Raw genomic sequence first — 19,618 nt, forward strand, 5'->3', positions numbered from 1 at the left:
CCCCTCCTGCAAGGCCTTCTCCTCTCTGCTACGAAGACTGCTCCTTCACGCCATGAAAATTATCACCCTGTTCCTCTGCCCCTTATCTTCCACCTCCCCCAGCACGTTCTCCGGGGTTCTGCTCCCGCGGTGCAAGGAAGAACATTTATATGAATGTGTTTATGCAACCCTATGAATTTGTGTGGGTCTGTGTCATCAGGGATGTTGTGTTATGGTAAGAGGATATTTAACATGCAAGGCTGGGGGGCTGCTTTTGTTGTACACACATGGAGGTAAAGTCACAGGATCCAGTCTTGTGTGCTTCTACGAAACAAAGGCCTAAATTTCGACTTGCAATCATGAGAATTGCATTTTAACCATGGTTTTATTAAAAGCTATATCCTTTCAGCTCAGTCACCTCAGAAAGGTTTCCCTGGTCCTGTATCCTATACAGTTTTGGTGCCTCCTCCAGCATGCACCAATAGCTGATACCTTGCAGGCATTTGAGACCAGGTATGCAGTTCCTTAAGTCAGAAAATGTCCCAAGATGATGAAACATCTAAACTTGCTCTGTCAGTGCAGGAAAGCACTGGGTTCCCAACAGTTGCTTTGTCCCAGTGGAGACATCACACAAACATTGGTAGCCAGTGGTCACCATAGCTTGAGGCTCTAACAGAGCCTTGACATGCACTCTTCTTTGCAGGAATGGTTCTGCTTCTTCCTGCCTGGATCATAAATGGTGTTGGTTGTTTTGTGCTTCTGTTGTAAATGGAAGGCTGGAACTGTATATGCCAACCCTTGCTCTTTTTCCTTGGGGATTCAGAAGCAAATAAATGACTGAAGAGTAAATTATCTCACAATGGAAAAGAAGGCAATATTGAGGAAAAGTCTTCCTTGTCATCTAGGTCTGCAAAATATTTAATTTTGGGCAAAAGTTTCTTGCACATCACTTACTTAAAAAGTTGCAGTCAATTCCTTAGTCAGTTCCTGTTCAATTACAAATAAATTTTCATTCCTAGGAGGTTGGCCTGAGTTTTAGCCTCTGCTGATGTAAAAAATAATTCTGAATCCATGTCATAATGTATTTTATAGCAGCTCTACTCTGTTCAGCTCTGGTACATAGATTTGTTCATCTCCCTTTTCAACTGTAACTTTATTAGTAAAGTACTTATTCTACTGCAAGATCACTTACTGTTCTGGCATATTCTGATCCTGTCTGATGTTGCCTATATTCTAACTACAGGAACAAAAAGGAATGAGCATGAAGGACATGCTTAAATTGTGAGGTGAAAATACTAATCGGTTTTCTACCATAGAATGGATCAGCAAAAAATATGGAATATTAAGGACCCACTGAAAATACATAATGGTTACACTAAAAATACCAAAACCAAGCAGGGGAGGGAGGAAAAGGTCAGGAGAATAGAGAACAGGAATACAATTTTTGTTAACATGTACATGTATGAGATCTAGCTACAGTCTATAGTAGGAGTCCTAGTAAAATATATGTATTGTATAAGTGGCCTTGCCCCAATCCTAGTTGTTCTAAATGGGCTGCAGCTGTGGCTAATGAAGATAACTGGGATAAAAGGGGGTGGGCTGGCCAGTCAGGGAGGCCCTTGGAGGAGCCCTGATGAAGAAGCAGGAGCAATACTGCTGTGAAGAGCTGTGTGTGAGAAAACCACCCAGAAGGTATGGGACTCTAGAAATATGATAACAGCAATAGGAGATAGGACAGCTGAGAGCTGTGGAGCCTGAGAGCTGGCACTCTAGAAACATAATACAACAACAGTCCACATTGTGATTTCAGTTCCTGAGGGTTAGACTAGACCTGATGCACACATTGAAGACATTTGCATTATTCCAGCAGACTTTTTTCATTCCTGTTATCCTAAAATGTTCTGACAATTGAATCTAAAATAAAAATGTCAGTTGCTGATACCAATACCTATTTTTCAAAAGTCTCAGAAATTTTATGTTTTGAATTGAAAACTACATGTTGCCTTCACCATTTTTTCCCTGTAACTTATCTGCTTTCATTGTTCTTTATAATGACTTCACCTGAGTTTCCTGAACCTTAAAAACAATTATTATTTTATATTATATTTCAGCTTTCACTATTTATTAGTTAGACTCCAAGGTTGGTCTGGGTCTTTGGGAGTGTCTCTCCTAAATGGAAGATGGTTTGGACCAGAAAACATCTAGAGATGGCCTAAAGGATACACTAATATGACATAATTACATGCCTTATAGAGGTTTTTCAAGAAATAGTAATGCACTGGTTTAATGCAGTGTTAGCTTTAATGCAGTAGTAAGTATAAGTAAGTAGTAAGTAACTATAGAGTATTTGTGATTTTGGAAAAAAATATGCTTTGGGGGGAAAGATAAACCCAGATCAGGCCCATTCCCTGAAGGGAAAGGATATAAACAACTGATAAGGGATCAGGAAGAGGGAAAAATAGTGGCAGTAAAGCAAGTATAAAGTTGCATGTATTCTTATCTGCACATACAGATTATAGGATTAACTAGTTAAGACAGATGGCAGAAACTATGCTAATCTCGGAGCATAATGACTAATGTGCTGTTCTCTAGCCATTACCATTTAGCAGTTTAAACATATTAGGAGAGGAAATTCTTAATTCCTATTTGAAAAGGACAGGGCACTAGCTATGCAAATTAAATTTGAAAGGACCGTCTACAGATAATGATTGGCAGGAGAGGAATGAAATAAAGTTGCAGCAGCAACCTAATTCTGGTGGGGTTTTTTATTTATTATTATTTTGACAAATAATACAGGACACGGTAACATACCTGCAATCCTGGGCTTTTATCTACCCCTTGAAATGATACCAAGAGTATTATTACCCACAAATATAAGAACTATATAAACACTTTTAAGGTTTGATTTTCATATGCCACTGAAAAGAAACACTGTGCTTGATATTTTGTCATATATTTTTATCATACATCTCAGATTTGTCAGCAGACATAGCACCTGCCAAGAGTTTTGTCTGTATCCTTAGGTCGAGGCCCCTCTGATATATCGCTATTCCTTTTTCTAGAACAGCATTGCATTTAAATGCTGATTTTTTCCTGCAGCTAACAAGTACAAAATATGCAGGTTGAAAAGTAGGGAGAAGCCATGTGGCCTCTGATGCACGCTGAAGGGATGGAGATAAGGTGACCAACAGGTACTTCTGAATGCTATCAACTCTGCAGCTGAAGAACGTGTTCTTTACTTTGCCCTTAGGTTCACCTTTCCTTAACTGATACCAGCTTCCTTTAAACAGCACCTTGCAGGAAGAGCCTGGGGTGACTCTAGCACAGTCCTACACTCACAATGAATTTTGTTTAGATGATTATCACGGTGAGGGCGGGAGGCAGGGGAGAGGTTTATGTACCACGCCACCCACGAACAATCAGAGAACCCTTGGGGTTGGAAGGGACCTCTAGAGATGCCCTAGTCCACTCCCCTGACAAGGCAGGGTCACCTAGAGCAGGTAGCACAGGAGTGTGTCCAGGGCCGGAGACGCCATGACCTCCCTGTGCAGCCTGTTCCAGTCCTTTAACACCCTCAACGTGAAGAGTTTCTTCCTCATGTTGAGGTGGAACTTGTGTTTTAGTTCACGGCCTTTGCTTGCCGTCCTGTCGCGGAGCACTGCCAAAAACTCGGGCGCCATCCTCTTGGCCAATAACTCGCCAAGAGTTATTTCGAGATATTTAAAAACACTGATGAGACCCCCTCTCACTTTTCTCCAGACCAAACATGCCCACGCCCGTTCCGCAGCCCAGGGCACGGATGAGCACAAACTCCCCGCGGGGCGCGGAGCCTGGCCCTGACGCCGCTGCCGCCGCTCCCTCCCGCCGCTGGGGGGCGCCCGCGGCGCCGGGCGGGCGGGGGCGTGTCCTGCGGAGGGGGCGGGGCTTGGGGCGCGCGGCGCGGGCGGAAGCGGCGCGCGGGCCTGGAGGAGGCGGCGAGCGCAGGTAGCGCGGGGCGGCCGGCGGGGGGCGCTGCACGGGGGGATGAGGCAGAGGGGCGCCCCGGGAGAGCCCCAGAGCTGCGCATTGGGCAGGGGCGGCGGGACTGTGTGTGTTGGGAAGGCCCGTCCGCCCGCCTGTGTGTGTTTTCCCGGGGGAAGGGCTGGGGTTGGCTGCAGGCTCGGGCGGCACCGGGATGGCGCAGGGCGGCTGCGGCTCTCCCGCGCCCGCGGGTGCGCACCGCGCCTGAGTGGCCGCCTTGGTCTGCCCCTCCTGCGGGAGCTGCGGGACGGGCTCGGCTTCCTTGGGGCTTCCTGCGCGGCTCTCGGGGCGGCGAGCTGTGCCTGGGCGCTCCGTGACCCAGGGCGGTGATGCAGTGTCCTTGGTGGGCAGGAAGCGGCGGAGCACACGAGGGTTTGCTGGTTTCCTTCGCCGCCCTTAGCAGCGTCTTCCAGGCTTAAGCTGTGGCTGCAGTGACTCTGCAAGATCGATGCCTTTTTGCTGTAAGGACATAACTTCCAGAGAGGTAAAGCATGGTTAGACTGATGTGATGGAACTCACGGGAGGGAAAAAAAAGTCATATTCAGGCAAAGGCAGGATCCTTTACAATGTCAGGTTAAGTGATCTTCCGGCACTAGCAAGTCTGCGTAAAAAAGCCCAAAACAAACGGGTAAGTATTCCGCTGAAATTGGTCTCTTTGGTACTATTGAAGAAATAGGAAAAAGTAATACTGAATGAAGGCTGCAAAATTTGAAACATTCCGTTTTAGGAGATTATAATATATGGAATTTTTTGACGGTAGGAGTTGCAGAACAGCACTTCCTTCTTACAATATAATAAAATTGGTTTTATTTGTAATCTCTGATGTTTTGACTGCACTTACCTTAGATTTTGGTAAACATGTATAGCGTAGTATTATCTCTGCCTTATTTCGGTAGCTCTGTTCATCATTCATTATTAATAAACTCTCTTTTCGGTTCCCTAACCTAACATGGTAGCATCCTGTAAATTTTCTTTTATGTCTCTTGTTATCTAAAAGATACTGACAAGTAGAGTGCAGTGTAGTTTCTGTGTTTGTGTGCCACAAAACAAGCATAGATAATTTTTGTTTATACTATGACATGATGTGGAGTTTCCTTAGAACAATTCAGTTTGGATAAACTAGTTCTTTTTGGTTCTTGTTTTGGGGGCTTTTTTTGATGTTCCCCCACCCCCCAAGTGGGTGAACTGGGGACAGATGGATGTGTTTTTTCTCTGTGAAAAGTGATCTTTGTAAGAATTGCAACTTTTTATTTTAAGAGAGAATGTGAACATGATGTACATCCTTGTGTGCATGTATTTTGTCCTGACTGTAACGTGGTATTGGTTTTGGAACAAATGTAATGAATCGCTGTTTTACTCTCATGAGACTATCAGAGAAAGGAGACAATATGAAGATATTAGACTGTGAGTAGAGTAGTGCCACAAGCAGTGTGATTGCAGTTTTCGACCAAATGTAGGAATTTATTGTTATTTTTGTTCCTGTTTTGACTGCAGATACCCATATGTATAAAGCCTAAGTAATTCTGACCTCTTTTTGGTATTTTAGGTGTTAAAATCTGTAGCTGTTTAATAGGTACTTGAGAGCTCCAGAGTATTAAGCAATTATGCTGGAGCTCCTTTGGTCCTTTTCCTAAAGATTTTTACTGTTGGAAATAAAAGTACTTCCTTTCCTCCTCCTCCTCACCCCCCACAGCTTTTTCTTTTTAAAGCTTTTGTAGTATCTGCTTTTAGAGACTCCTTTTGGCTGTTATCTCCTTGAAGGAGGCATTGGTATCAGCTAATCACAAATTGTGATGCATCCTGGGGGACTGGATGTCATTTAGCTGCTAAAAGTAAGATATTTCCCCTGGAGTTCATGATCACTTGTACCTTTTCCAAGAATAGTAAAGGGGAGCAGTTCTTGCATCTTGCCTAAGCTGTAAGTAGGATAGATGCATGCTGTCAGCTAAAATTGTCAGCTGTGTAGTCAACGTATCTGAAAACTAGTCAAGTGTCAAAAATAGTCATTTTCCAGTTGCTGTCAAAAATCTGTGAGGCTCAGTCAGATGAATCTGTTTTTCCTGATACAAGTTTACTGATAAAATGTATTTTATATGCTATTTGTTTATTAACAACCTCTTTCACCTGTGATTTATAATTTGTGCCATTTTATGAGCTGAGTTTTTTCAACTGAACATTATTAATAACAGCTTCTTATATTTTCTTCTATGGCTTACTAAAAAACTTTATGAACTTTACAGAAAATAGGTATATTAGCATTTGCTTATGTAATTTAAAAGATTAATTTTGGATTGCTCAGAACTGAATGGGTGCTTTGTAAAATAGGGCCCGAACTATAGGCATAAACAACGGAATGTAAAACTTATTCCAATGAAATTGGTTTCTTCAGTAATACTGAAGAAATAGCAGACTACCGTGTTGTAAATAATCCAGTTCAATTTCTGGGTACCTTTCCCTTAATGTTAAGAATAAAGTATTTTGCAGTGCACACCGCTGAGGTGTTACAGTTAACTAATGTCTGTCATAATTCATTGCTATGCTACATTGAGCTGCAAGTCAATCCAAAAATAAGATTGTAGAAGAAAAGAAATCAGTCGTCTTTAATATTTCCTCCAATGTTACTGTTCTAAAATCTTCACCTGGGTCAGCCTGCTGGGTAAGAGCATGAATCTAAAGCCTTGTCTGTATTGCAGTTTTGCCATAGAAACATAATTTTCCTGGACAAATTCATATGCAGTTTGAATTGTACAGGTTTCTTGAAAGAAAATCAGGCAAGTTAAATTCTTCCTCTCTCCCCAGTGGAACAAGTGCTTTTTTTGTTGCCATTCTACACTACAGGAATAGTGTTTGTGTGGTGCACTGTGTGAGCAGTGGCAATCTCTCCCCCACTGCAGCTGTCACTTTGTTAGCTGTCTCCCCCCTCCTCTCTTTATTCTCTTTAATGACACCTGTCTTCCTTTTAGGTCTCTTTAAAACATTCAGTGAAAATCCATCTCTTAACAGTAAAGTACATGCATCATTTTGTAGGCTTTGCTCTCTGTAAAACTGGTCAAAATTAGGTAAACATCTCAGGAGGGAGTTTTGGAGTCTCAGGGGCTTTGAAAAGAGTGATACGAGGACAGCTGTGAAATTTCACAGGGGAGTACTATGGGATACTTGTCGTAGCCTGCAATTAATAAATCATGGCAGTGTTACTGGGAAGAGAGAAGCCAAGAAAGAGCCTTGTGCTCTGTCATAAGTGACTCTTCTCAAGGAGCAAGGGTCCTACAGTGACCTCAGTGGTGGCAAAAAAAGCATGAAGAGAAAACAGCAAAAAGTGTGCCAGGGAAAATTAAGCTGAGAATTTTTATTTTTTTAAAATTTTCTTCACTATTATTATTTTTAAAAATCTGATACAGAGATGTAGAAATGTTTTGGGGCCCAGATGGGCCCAGTGGGAGGAGGGCAAGTTCAGCAAGTGTAGCATACTGTCCCTATTGATATACTGTCCCTATTGATATCTGTTTGCTTTAATTTTCTTGCCAAGCCACTTCCCCTCTCAAAATCTTGAATGTTGGCTGACTGCCCACTGGCAAGGAACAAAGAATTTCTGTTTTTAAATGGTTGGTTTATTTTAGAAGCATTCAGTGGCAGTATAGGAAAAGTAAAGGGGGAAGGTGTTGAGAAAAAAAGATACTCTAAGGTACTTAAAAAGACTTCTTAGACACAATGCAAAATGAAAATAATTATTGGTAGAAAGTGTGAAACAAAAGCAATTAAAATAGGAATGCATACATTTAAATAGAAACAGCTTTCCAGTATTTCTAAAATACTGACAAAAGGTGGTCTAGTGTTTGGGCTCTCAGATAACTTCATACCAGAGCCGCTGTAAGCTTGCTGTGTGGGTTTTCAAGTCGAAAGCAGCATGTTTGTGCTCTCAACTCAAAGTTCATCTACAAGACAGATTGGTGCTGTTCTTAGAAGCCTGTAGGAGGTAAAACCTTTCCTGGTGTAAGATATGTTTGAGGTAGTCCCAGCAGCAGCACTGTGTCTGCTTGATGAGCTGTGACTTTTTTTGCCCCATATTTCCTTTGGCTGTGTTGAGAGACAGGAACTGTTAGGAGTACGCAAGATTTTTCTTCTTTCTTTGTAGAAGAGTAGGTATTTTTGGTAGTTACCCATTTTTGCTATTCCCTTAAACTTCATGTTTCCTTCACTTGGAATATCCATTAAAGATGTTCCCTAAGAGGCAGCTGGCAATAAGGCAAAAGAGGTTTTTTTGGGTTGCCTTTTTTTCAGTATGCCAAGGTACTTGCAAGTCTTGGGCATGGGAATGAAGAAACACATGCTCTAGGAGAAGCTGTACAGATAGATGTCCTGGAAAAGACACCAAGGCACGCTCCTTTGTGGCATGCTCTGAAAGTGGTATAGAGCTGCTAAAACCTACATCCCAGCAGCCTTCATAGTGATAGGGCAGCCTTTTTTTGCTCAGAGGTATGCCTTCTTACCTGTTCTTGAGATAGCAGCATGTTTTATAGAATTGATATTTTCACGTGTGTCTAGCAGCTATTAATAGAAATGGGTGCTTCTATCTACTCATCTGTGATGCAGTCTGGAAAGACCCTTGAGTTTCATCAGTTTTGGTGGGCTGTGTTATGTCAGGCATTGCTGATGTTTTGTCAGTACAGATCCTCTTTTCCCTCTCTGCTGTGATATTTTTCTATTGACCAAATTTTACAGCAGCAATAATAGGAATACTTGAAGTGCTGAGAGTAAATTTTATCAAAAGACAGCTAAATGTGGTTTCACTTGTCTGGGAACTGGCATTGCTGTTAATGGTTGGTTCCAAGTGTAATATCCTGCTCTTTTATGGCGCTGTGCAGCTGTCTGAGTGAACCTGATTAATGAACCTGGGAACCAAAGGACAGTCACCAGAAATATGGATGTGCCAGTACGGGACAGGAGTCTCATTGGCCTCTTCTCAAGAACTCCTGTACTCATAAAAATAAGAGGAATGTACTTCTTCCTTACACACCAGTTTTAATCAGAGCTGTGTGCAAACACTTCACTTCTCTGGGCACCTCTTTGCCAGCTGTGCCTCATGTAGATTTTTCATCTGCTGCTAAACCAACAACCATCTAAGACTGCAAATTACCAGAATACAAACATCATTTTTGGCGTTCCAAAAAGTCTCAGCGTGTGAGCTCCTGGGCTTCTAGGTGCTTATTTCATTGTCTCAGTCTTTTACAATTAATAGTCTAGTGAGTATGTTCTGTACTGTTCTGCTGTATGTCAGTCATTCTTTAGGCTTCCCATTTGCATTGCTTCACAGAAATGGCTGGGGGTTTTCCAAATAACATAGAACCAGCTCTTAGAATGGTCAGCACAATTGATTCCTGTCAGCTGAGTGATGCTCGAAGTTTTCTGTGGGAAAATTAGAAAACAAAATACTTTAGAGGTCACAGAGGTAAATGGGTCAGAAGGTGCACTCTGTAAATAGATGCAAAAAAGGGGAAAATAATAGAATGGAGTTTGATGCTACTGTGGAATTTTTTTTCCTGGTATTCTGTAATGCCCAGTGATTCTTGTCTTCCTGAAATGTTTGCTGGAATAGCAATGCAATGCTATTGCAATGAGGTATCACTCTGCATATTTAGAGGCAGTTTTTTGTTTACTGATACAGTACCTTCTCTGTACTGAGGGATGTTTGTTGCCATGAATTTAATAGTAATTTCTTGTACAGATGTAATTCTACTATGGTAATTTAAAATTGTTTACAATTTCATAAACTTTTTGTACTTCCACTGAGACGGTAATAAATTCTAACTTTGTACTGCATAATTATTTTACAGTTATTATTAATGTCAGCTTTTATTTTTACTGTCCTGATTTCTGTCTGCTCTATTGTAAGATTTTTTCCACTTGCTCTTTATTGGATGTATGCCTCAAGGACTGTGTATGGCTTTTTTTTTAAGCTCTTGGTAAATCACTTATTTTTATGTAGTTTCTCTGATTGCAAAACCAGACCCACTCTTGAATGTGCAGTGTCATGTTGTTGTTTATCATAATTTGAAAGTGAGGAACTGATAAATATTGTGGTAGTAAGTAATAAATGGAGTAAAATTCCCACTTATCAGACCTACCTTCCAAATATATGAGTGCATTAGAGACTAGGTCTCTAGAGTGTCACTGAGGAACTACTGCCTTAGTATTTGAAATTCTGTCTTTCAAAATATATGACCAAAGAGGTGACTTTATTGGACTGCATCTTAGTAATATTCTTTTAATTGCATTTTTCTTGGCTTTATTCTTAAAAGTATTTTTGATCTTTGAATCAAGTGGGTTTCTCTTAGGCTTTGGTTTTCTGTGTTCTTTGTATCTGGAAACTGCTTATTAATAACTACCAAAAATACCTGATGGACCTGCTTCTTCTTTTTTGTCTTACAAATAATTACCATCATCTGTACATTTTTCAAAACTAGAAGGTACACAAATCATCTCTGCAGGATAGGTTTAAATTTGCCCTGCAATTGTTTCTAGTCATTTAGGAGGCTGGAGTCTCTTGGGCAGGCTAGAAAAATACTGATGAATATGTGCCAGTCTTTCATGGGCCAGTTGACTGGCAGAAGTGACAGGGCTGTAAACTGAAATAAGCTTTTAAGGATTTAGGTATGCCTTGTTTTCCTGATAACCTGAGGTTGTTTCAGAGCACATACAAGGCGTTCCTTTGCATTGTAGGCCATTTCATTTTTGCACTGTATGTTAATATAATCTCTTGGTTTTTCTGGGAATGAGTAAAGAGGAGAACTTTGCAACAAAATTCAAGAAGGATGTTTTGTAAGTATGGGCTAGTTTGCATGGAGAAGGATCAGTAGTCAAATTGAAGTCTGATGCTAGTTAAGTATAACTTTGCTATATTATGGAACATATAATGCATTTTCTGTAGCTTTTTTTTATCTTTGCTCCTTTTGTTTTGTGCAGTCAATAATATAATTTATATATGACTGATTCTGAAATACAGGTATACAGGATAGAGACATGATTTTATGTTGGAGTGGGTGAGTGTCTTAGTTCATTGTTTTGTTGCCAGATGGATGTCAGTGTTGTGGTACCACTGGACAAGTTGTATCCACATTGGTAGGTTTTTGGCAGTACTTTCCTTAGACAATCAACAGTGAAGAAAGCCAAGCTGTTTATGTGTCTGTGAAAGGCAGACCTAGTGTCAGATCCTCATTCAGGAATTGGTTGTAGCTCCAAGTTCTAATGCTGCTCCTGGCTTGGGCTTGCAACTTACAGAATAATTAAAATATGCATGCTGATCTAAAGTACTTCAGGAAACTGGCACTTGAATTGGTTACTCTAGGCTGCTAATTGAAAGGATTATCTGGAAGACATTATTTTCTTCGTGGATTCTTGGATTGCCATTTTGCCTGCATTAAACTCAGGGGTTTGATTTGATTTGGGTTTGTTTTGTTTTGGGATTTTGTTTCTTTTCTTTCTCTCCTCAGATTTTCAAATTTTGTTCTGGTTGTACTGCTTCATCTAGGCAATCATATTTATAAGGCTTTCTTGTTCTGTCTTCACTAACAGTCTGCCTTTTGTCTCAGTCTCTGTGATTGGAGATGGTAGGAATTGCAGCAAAGTGTGGCTCTGATCCATCCTTTTTCCTGTTGCTCTCTGCAGTGCTTTGCCTTTGCCACAAAAGTCCCTCAGCTGTGGTTGGAAGAGTGGGATGCCAGCATTTCTAACCAGGATAAATCAGTGTGAAAAAGGAAGTCTCAGCTTCTTTTCCTGCTCAGGGAGGATTTCCAACTCAGCATATTGTGTGCTTTGAGAAAATGAGGGAGAATAAAGATCACAAAGTACACTTACTTTCTTTCATGTGTGCTGTTATCTTTTGGGATACTACCTCTAAATTACTGACAAGAGGCCCATTCTGAGGCCAAGTTTTGTTGAAACTATAATGTTCTTTGTAGAGAAGTGCTGACCCTTCAGTGCAGCAAGAGGTACAAGAATATCCCAGTCCATCCATCTTAATGTGCTGATTCCTTCTTAATATGTGCTCCGATACTCGTTTTTCGTACTTCCAAATAATTTGGGCATAAGCTTCCTTTTTTAATTTTTTTTTAACCCCAAGAGTGTTGCAGGGAGTGTCTTACAAGTTGCTAGAAGTGCATGCACTTCAGGGAGAAAGAGGAGACCAGATCTCCAGAACTGAGATTACACAGGAATTCATGAAGAGGGAATGGCCTTTAAAAAATGTGTAGGAAAAGTGGCAAGTACAAATAGTTCCCTTCATTTTGGTAAACCTTGCTCTGAGTTCCTTTGCCTTGTGTCAGTATATGGGTGTTATGCAATTTCCCAGCAGGTGAAGTCCTTAATTTCCATTAGTTTCAGTAGTCAGCGTGTGCACTGTGAATCAGATATGCATGGCGATGGCCCAGTCTGCACTTCCTGCTGCTGCTTGGCAGGAGTTTATTCAATCTGTTCCTCTTGGCTAGACCTCTTATCCTGGCTTGTGGTCTTATTTACAGTGTGATGGCAGAGTTATTTCTACTCCAAAGGACTGTAGTGATACTGTCTAAATGCTTCAGGATGAGATATGACTGGAGATCTGTGGAGAGGTGAACTCAATTTAAGTTTTGCAAGAGCTATCTGTTCTTTTCAGTGTTTTTGGGTTTTTTGGGTTTTTTTTTTAATAGAAGTAGAGACTGTTGTGAATGGGGTTTGGAACTCATGGTGTCTTCTTGAGAGATACTGTTTGGTCTTCTGAGCCATCACATGAATACTCTTCTCCTGGACCTCATAATGTTTTCCATCATTTTTGATACTGTTCAGAGATTGTATAGATACATAATGATGTGGGTGGAGTTTATCCCTTAAAGTCTGAGTGCAGAGCTGTGGATTTGGCAAAGAGCTAGGGAAAAGAAATTTTGGTTAGTGTATGTTAGGGAAGATCTGTTTCAGGAAATCCTAAGCCGCACAATTCCAGATATTGATGCTATGGAATGTAAATTTTTGTTTTCCCACTTATTTTATGTACTTAAGACAAATTAGTATCTTAAAACCAGTTTTAGGGGGATTAAGCACATTCCTTGAAGAAAGTATGTCCCACTGCATTTACAGTGGTGTCATTGTCATATTTTCTGAAAAGTCCCTTTGCCAGGATTTCTTCTCTCTGATAAGCCTCAGAGAAAAAGGAAAAGAATATTATCTCATTTGCTTCTCCCTGTTTAGCTGCTTTGGAATGTGGTTGGAGATTGTTTATCCAACATGTGAATTGTTTTAACTTAATGACCAATCACTGTCTGGCTGTGTTGGGATTCTGGAAGCAGTCAAGAATTCTCAGTTAGTATCTTGTTAAGCCTTCTGTATGTATCCTTTCTTTATTCTTTAGTATAGTTTTAGTGTATAATATAGTAAATAAGCCTTCTAAGTGTATAATATAGTAGTATTCTAGTGTATAATATAGTAAATAAGCCTTCTAAGAACACGGAGTCAGATTCATCTTTCCTCCTCACAACGGGGGACCCTGAAAATACCACACAGTGAGTTCAAATTACTGTGTGTTGGCTGTCTGTCCTTGTGCACAGTCACACCCCAGGGTGGAGGGTGAGCTGTTCCTCATTCAGTGGCTTGGGATTGCTATTTGCACTGGTGCACCCAGCAGTCAGTTTATGTATTGGCAGTGGCTGCCGTATGGCTTTTCACACACAACTGGTTGTTACTTTACAGCAAGTAACCTGATGTCGTCCCTGCCTTGGGTTAATCATTTTCAGAATAATTCAGATATGCATGTTGATTTTAGAGCACTTGAAAAATTTGCCACTTGAATCAGGCACGCTGGCTGGCCTGTTGAGAGGATTATGTGAAGGGTAGGGAGAGGCAGTGCCACTTGTGTTGGCACAGGGCCGATGGAACTGGTCAGTGCAGGGCATGACAAGTGCCATGGAGGCAGAGTTAGGGTTAGATGAGAGCTCAGCAGCATGAGAAACTTGGTCTCAATATTCTGATACAAACCGAGGTGTAAGTGCCACTACAGGAAGTCTGGTGAGGAATTCTATTACATGTGTAATTTCAGTCCAGAAAGTGCTTGTGTCAGGTAGTTCGTGGGGAAGAGCTGCGAATAGTGAGGAAAAACGCAACTATTGTGTAAAATTGGTAGCTTTATTTGGACAATGTTAAATAATAGAAATCCTCTTTTAAGAAAGTGCTGAATAATTGGAGTAGTGTCAGAGATGGATGAAAGATGAGAAATATGAGGTATGCACACGGAAAGGGTCTAAAAATGTGGGATCTGTTTGAGGGGTAAAAATCAGTAAGAGGATGATGCCCGTGTAAACATATGTGCATGTACATATGCAATGAATCTGGAGCATCTGTTGTTACTGCCTTATAACACAAGAAGGAGATGCTCAGTGAGATTCTTACCAAGCTTTCTTTTAAAAGTATTTTTAAGTCAGTTACTGGGGATTCAAGTGCATGCATTCATAATAAAATAGAGAGTAATTCTATATTCTTCCCTAACAATTGCTTGAAGTTAGGTTTGAAAATGTAGTTCTGTTTTAAAAACATCTAGCTTGAATCCTTTGACTGCAACTACTCCGTAAGTAAATGAAGATATCTTCACTTTTTGTTGAAATCTTTTTTTTTCCCTTTACAGATATCCCTGAAGATGTGTGGCTCAAACTGCTTCAAACTGTCTGAGCATTTGTTATTTAACTGATGAAGCTTTTCTACCATTTGCTTTCCTCCTGAGGCCTTCATCTGTTGAAGGATCAGAATTGGGTACTATGGTAAGACATTTTTTAAGTCAAAGTAAAATGCTGAAGTGCAATGTGCCAGTTTGTTTTTGGTTTTATCTCTTTATTCATTAATAAGACAACACAACAAATGAAAAACCTTAATGGTATAAAGAGCCAGGAGAGGAAGCTTTGAACTAGCTAACCAACCAAGAAACATCATTCCATGTGTTTTCTGTTCACACTTGTGCTGTACTTGAAAGCGAAGAGTAAGAATCAAGTGAATCATTTCACAAGATCTTGTATCTAGATGTATGTGTATAACTCGTCACAATGTTGTACAGAAATGTTATACAGGTTTCTTCTAGATACTGCATCTTCTTTCAAATGCATTTGAGTTTAATGTCAGTTTAAATTCCAATATTTAAAATACTTGTGGTGCTTTTTGGAAGCACAGTAGTTTTGATTTTTGAAGGATAAAAATTGGTAAAAATAGGAAGAGGAAACCCTGTAAATAACAGGTGTGAAGGAAATATAACTGAGCCTGAACCTGTAAGCAGATAAAAAACCTTGTTTGCTAGATGATGCAATAATACCGTATTTTGAAACTGATATTTGTTCTTGATCTCAACAACAGTAGCAATTCTGAATAACCAAGTGGTTCTTCACAAATTTCAGGAATCAAGACCAGCTAAAACATGAGAAGATATATTCAAGATGATCCAGCCAGAAGATCTTTCACTTCATAGAAATATTATTTTTGTTTAATATGTAATATAATTAGACAAAGCCAAATTCAGTTACTTTTCTCGAAATTAGGACGCGCCTGTGGCCTTCATCAGAAATGTTTCTAACATTTTCAAGGAAAAATATGTCCCAGAAGCTGAGTATGTTTTTACTAGTCTTTGGAATCATTTGGGGTTTGATGTTGCTACGCTACACTTTTCAGTATCCAAGACGCCAAAGCAGTGCTGAGTTGCGTGGACAGATATTAGATCTCAGTAAAAGATATGTCAAAGCACTGGCAGAAGAAAATAAAAACCTGATGAATGGTGGTGGTGGAGCCTCTATGTCAGGATATGGTAAGAGGATAAAAGCCATACTGGTTACATGAATATATTCTTTTTCTGTAAACTGTAAAGTTTTAAGTTTTCTTTTTTTTCTTTTTAATTAGTATATGCTCTTCAGGAGAAAAAAAACTTCTCTGTATTAACTGATTTGATTTTAGTTTATGCAGTGAAGTTGAAGATTAAGATGAGTTGCAAAATCAAGCTTCATACATGAAATTTTTGCTTTCCAGGATTTTTTTAGATCTCTTCAGGTACATGAATACAGTTACTTACAGAATTAACAGCACGTTTGTCTTTTTCTGAATCCTCAGCTATTGAGGAATAAGCATGTGCTTGATACAGGGACGAAGTTTTATATTAAGTCACTTTGACATTCCAGATTCTTGTCATACCTTATTGCTGACTTCCTGCTTTTATTTATGGAATTTTCTTCTCCCTGAAAAAGCAATGAAAAAGGAAGATACTAGTTGAGTTTGCAGTCTGGAGACTGCAAGGCAATTATGAATTTGGCAAAATCTCTCCTTTTCTATTATGGCTCCTTCTAAAACAATGTCCCTTGTCTTGTGAGCTATAATACTTGATGCATCATATCCCTGATTTGCCTGTCTTGTGAATTTGTACCTAACTTGATAAATAGGTTGCCAGTATTTACTATCTTATGAAATATTGAAAAGATAACTAAATTGTTTATTTTTAAAAATAGTATTTCAAAATATGTAATCAACTTTGATTCCCTTAAGATTTACTTAAATGGCTCTCTCTGCCTGTTGTAGGATGCCCTTTGCAGGCCTTTGGTAAGAGTGCAAGCAGCAAAAATGTGTCTGAAGTCTTTTTGCTGCTGCTAAGGAAGAAGGAAGCAAGTCTGTGATGACAAGAAGTGCAGGAACAACCCAAGAGAAATAGGAGGCTAAAAAGTGTTTAAACCATTAATCCTTTCATTCTTAAAATTAATTTTTATCACAGTGAGAGACTGCCTTCTCTTTTCTTTGCTGTTTTCTCCTCCCACTTTTTTTTTGTCATCAAGGACTTCCTTTACTGCATAATTAGGTTTTTCTGTCATTTAGGGCGTATTTCCAAGTGAGACTTGTCTTCTGTGTTTTTTTTTCTGGAGTTTGATATAAACTTAAGTCATCTCTTGATCTACCTGCTGATCATCAGAATTAAAACTTGGCAATTCCCTCCATCAGATTGTTGAGTACACGACCCACCCTCTGTACATGACCCAGACCCTGCTCTGGCTTGAATTGTTTAGCAAATTTTTTCTTCAAAGTTCATATTACTAAACAAGAACTAGAGGGAGGTACTTATTTTTTTTGAAGTTTAATTTACTACTAATTTTTAATTTTATTTGGTTTACTCCTGTTTTTTCATTTTGATGCCTGTGATCTTTCTCCCCAATCTTCCTGCTTAGTTAACTGATTAGAGGGCAGTGGGTAGAGACCGAGTTTGTAGATTTCTTCATGTGTAAGGGGAATCTTAACAGCTTGTAAAACCTGGTAAGTTTGTTAGTGTTTTTCAAAGCTGAAAGAAGATGGTGATTGGCAACAGCATAAATAGTTTTTTATTGAAAGATGTTACTGGTTTTTTTTGTTCCAGATCATGAGAATTTTTTTACCATCTTTTCTCTTATTTTTCAGTCAATAAAGATGTAAATAGATTTTTTTAACCCTTGCTTTATAGCTTATGTAAGAAGCAGTAAGATAGCTTTTAATGACAGCTTTTCTGTGGGCTAAATCTGTCATTTATGGGAAAGCTATTAGCTACCTTTTTTTATGGTGGAAAGTATTTAGATATATTCTCTTACCTCCAAGGATAAAAGATGATATAGCTGAGTATTCCAATGCTGTTGTCTGGATGAAATTTGAAATAATACATTTGAATAGCCACTTCTAATGTTCCAATTAGTGTTTTTGCTCTTATACTCTAATATTTAATTGGCTGCCCTCACAGTTCCCATTATAATGGTATCTCCCTTCCCTAAAATAACAAAGGAATGTTATTAAAGAAAATTCAAGCACCTGTTTAATTCTGTACTTCTTAATCAATCTGCAATCCTTTCCAAAAAGTATGCTAGGGAGAATAGCAAGTCTTAAGATGCGAATGTGTTGAAATGGCAGTTCTTTTCCACACAGAGTAAATAACAGGCTGTAATTTGTTTTTTCCATTATCTTCAGCTGATCTTAAGAGAACAATTGCTGTTCTTCTGGATGACATCTTACAACGCCTGGTGAAACTGGAAAACAAGGTTGATTACATCGTTGTGAATGGCTCAGCAACAAACACCACTAATGGAACTAACCACCAGGTGCCAGTGACTGCAAACAAACGCGCAAAGCCAGCAAGCAACATCAGATAGCAAACAGGCTGCTCTGTGTTGCTGCACCATTGATGGAGAATATTTAAGATAAGCTTTTTGTCTCTGGCTAGGGCAAAGCAGTAGTTGACTCTAAAGCAAGCATAAACTATTGTATTCTACAACATGCTTCGATCTGTGTAGGCCTAACGTGCTTAGATTCTCAAAGCATTATTTCATTGCCTTTGAGCGGTGCTTCTGAAGTGATCTTTGTTGTCTCTAAAGATATTTTGATATGATTTGATGTAGTAGGCCATTGGATAATAACGTGAAAAGCAATGGGAAACTTATAGGTAGATTTTGAAATATATTTATTTAATTATGACTATAACATATCTTTTGGATAGGTGAGCAATATTGTAGTTTATTCATTTTTTGTGGTCTGCATTAAGCCAAGGTAACTGAGGAAAATGTGTTAGTAAACAGATGTTAGAAGATGTGTACACTTAAAATATTTTCTTACTTATTTACTAAAACAATATTAAATTGAGGATAGCGTTGGTGGTAATATTTTAAAATTGTGATCCAAAGAATGTCTTTATTTGCACTATCTGTCAGAATAGTTAAAGAGAAGTTATTGTATATTTAAGAAAATTTATTATAATAGGAAATCATTCTAGGTAGTAACACTGTCCAGGTTTATCTTTATGCCAGAGGTAGGGCAGTTAGATTATGAAAAGCAAATCATCATCTGTGATATTTTAGATGATTATTTCTTAAAAAGATATTTAAGTATATGTATTTTGTAATTGCAGATAAAATTATTTAAGTGATGGAAATAAGTTTTGAATATGTGAATATAGTTTATTTTTATTCATTGTTGTTTGTTTTAACATTTTGATGCCTTGAGGTTTGTGTTTAGTATAGCACACCATCTCTTTGAATTGCTTTCTTGATCAGAAGGAAAAGCAATGAAGGGAATCAAGGCATCTCTGCATTTAACAGGGGTATGTGTACTAAGGGTGTCTAATCATGGAATAGTTGAGAGCCAAGGTGATGTTTGCCTTATGTCTACGTCAGCCTTACAGCAAAGTGAATTGCATGCAGTGTTGGGTGCACTGTATCTCAAATGTTACTGAAATCATATTGAAGTGCCACTGAACCTGTTTTTTTTAAACTGTGCTGAATGTTTGGGGGGGACAGAATGTTCAGGGACTTTTGCCAAAAGTGTCCTGTAAGCGAGGTTTTGGGGATGAGTAAAACCAGAGGCACTGGGTGATATACCAGGCAAAGTTATGTGATTTTTTTTTTCCCTTTCTTCTGTTTCTCTGCTTATATTCTTGATGGCTATAAAGGAAAATAGAATTGCAATCTTAATTAGTACTTAGTATCCAGATGATTTTTTTTGTCACATTGTGTGTAAACATGTACTCACTTCAATGCAGAAAGAGAGAAATAAATTTTTAATTGTACTTGTAAATGTTCCTGGGTTTGTTTGTTTGTAATGTCTTGTCTGTCTTGCTGCATGTGCTCTG

General features: G+C 39.1%; 1 protein-coding gene across 3 annotated transcripts; it reads left to right on the forward strand.

The window, feature by feature from the left end:
- Positions 1 to 3,880: 3,880 nt before the first annotated feature.
- Positions 3,881 to 19,563, forward strand: CCDC126 (coiled-coil domain containing 126). Of its 3 annotated transcripts, XM_074537453.1 has the most exons (5): positions 3,892 to 3,963; positions 4,351 to 4,483; positions 14,642 to 14,774; positions 15,399 to 15,802; positions 17,965 to 19,563. In XM_074537453.1, exons 4-5 carry the CDS (start codon positions 15,565 to 15,567, stop codon positions 18,144 to 18,146), a joined length of 420 nt encoding a protein of 139 aa, XP_074393554.1. In that variant the 5' UTR covers positions 3,892 to 3,963; positions 4,351 to 4,483; positions 14,642 to 14,774; positions 15,399 to 15,564; the 3' UTR covers positions 18,147 to 19,563. The 3 variants fall into 3 exon arrangements, with proteins under 3 accessions (XP_014130316.1, XP_074393554.1, XP_005480922.1); XM_014274841.3 differs by lacking the exon at positions 4,351 to 4,483 and having other exon boundaries at positions 3,881 to 3,963; XM_005480865.4 differs by lacking the exons at positions 3,892 to 3,963; positions 4,351 to 4,483 and adding an exon at positions 4,490 to 4,627.
- The last annotated feature ends 55 nt before the right edge of the window (positions 19,564 to 19,618 follow it).

Source organism: Zonotrichia albicollis, chromosome 1 (genome assembly GCF_047830755.1).
Source record: "Zonotrichia albicollis isolate bZonAlb1 chromosome 1, bZonAlb1.hap1, whole genome shotgun sequence".
NCBI classification, from domain to species: domain Eukaryota; kingdom Metazoa; phylum Chordata; class Aves; order Passeriformes; family Passerellidae; genus Zonotrichia; species Zonotrichia albicollis.

What these genes read in the sequence shown, in the direction of transcription:
- CCDC126 (XM_014274841.3), top strand. Translation starts at nt 15,565, where the DNA reads ATGTTTCTAACATTTTCAAGGAAAAATATGTCCCAGAAGCTGAGTATG. An exon ending in AGCCTCTATGTCAGGATATG is followed by an intron (nt 15,803 to 17,964) that starts GTAAGAGGATAA and finishes CATTATCTTCAG; the next exon opens with CTGATCTTAAGAGAACAATT.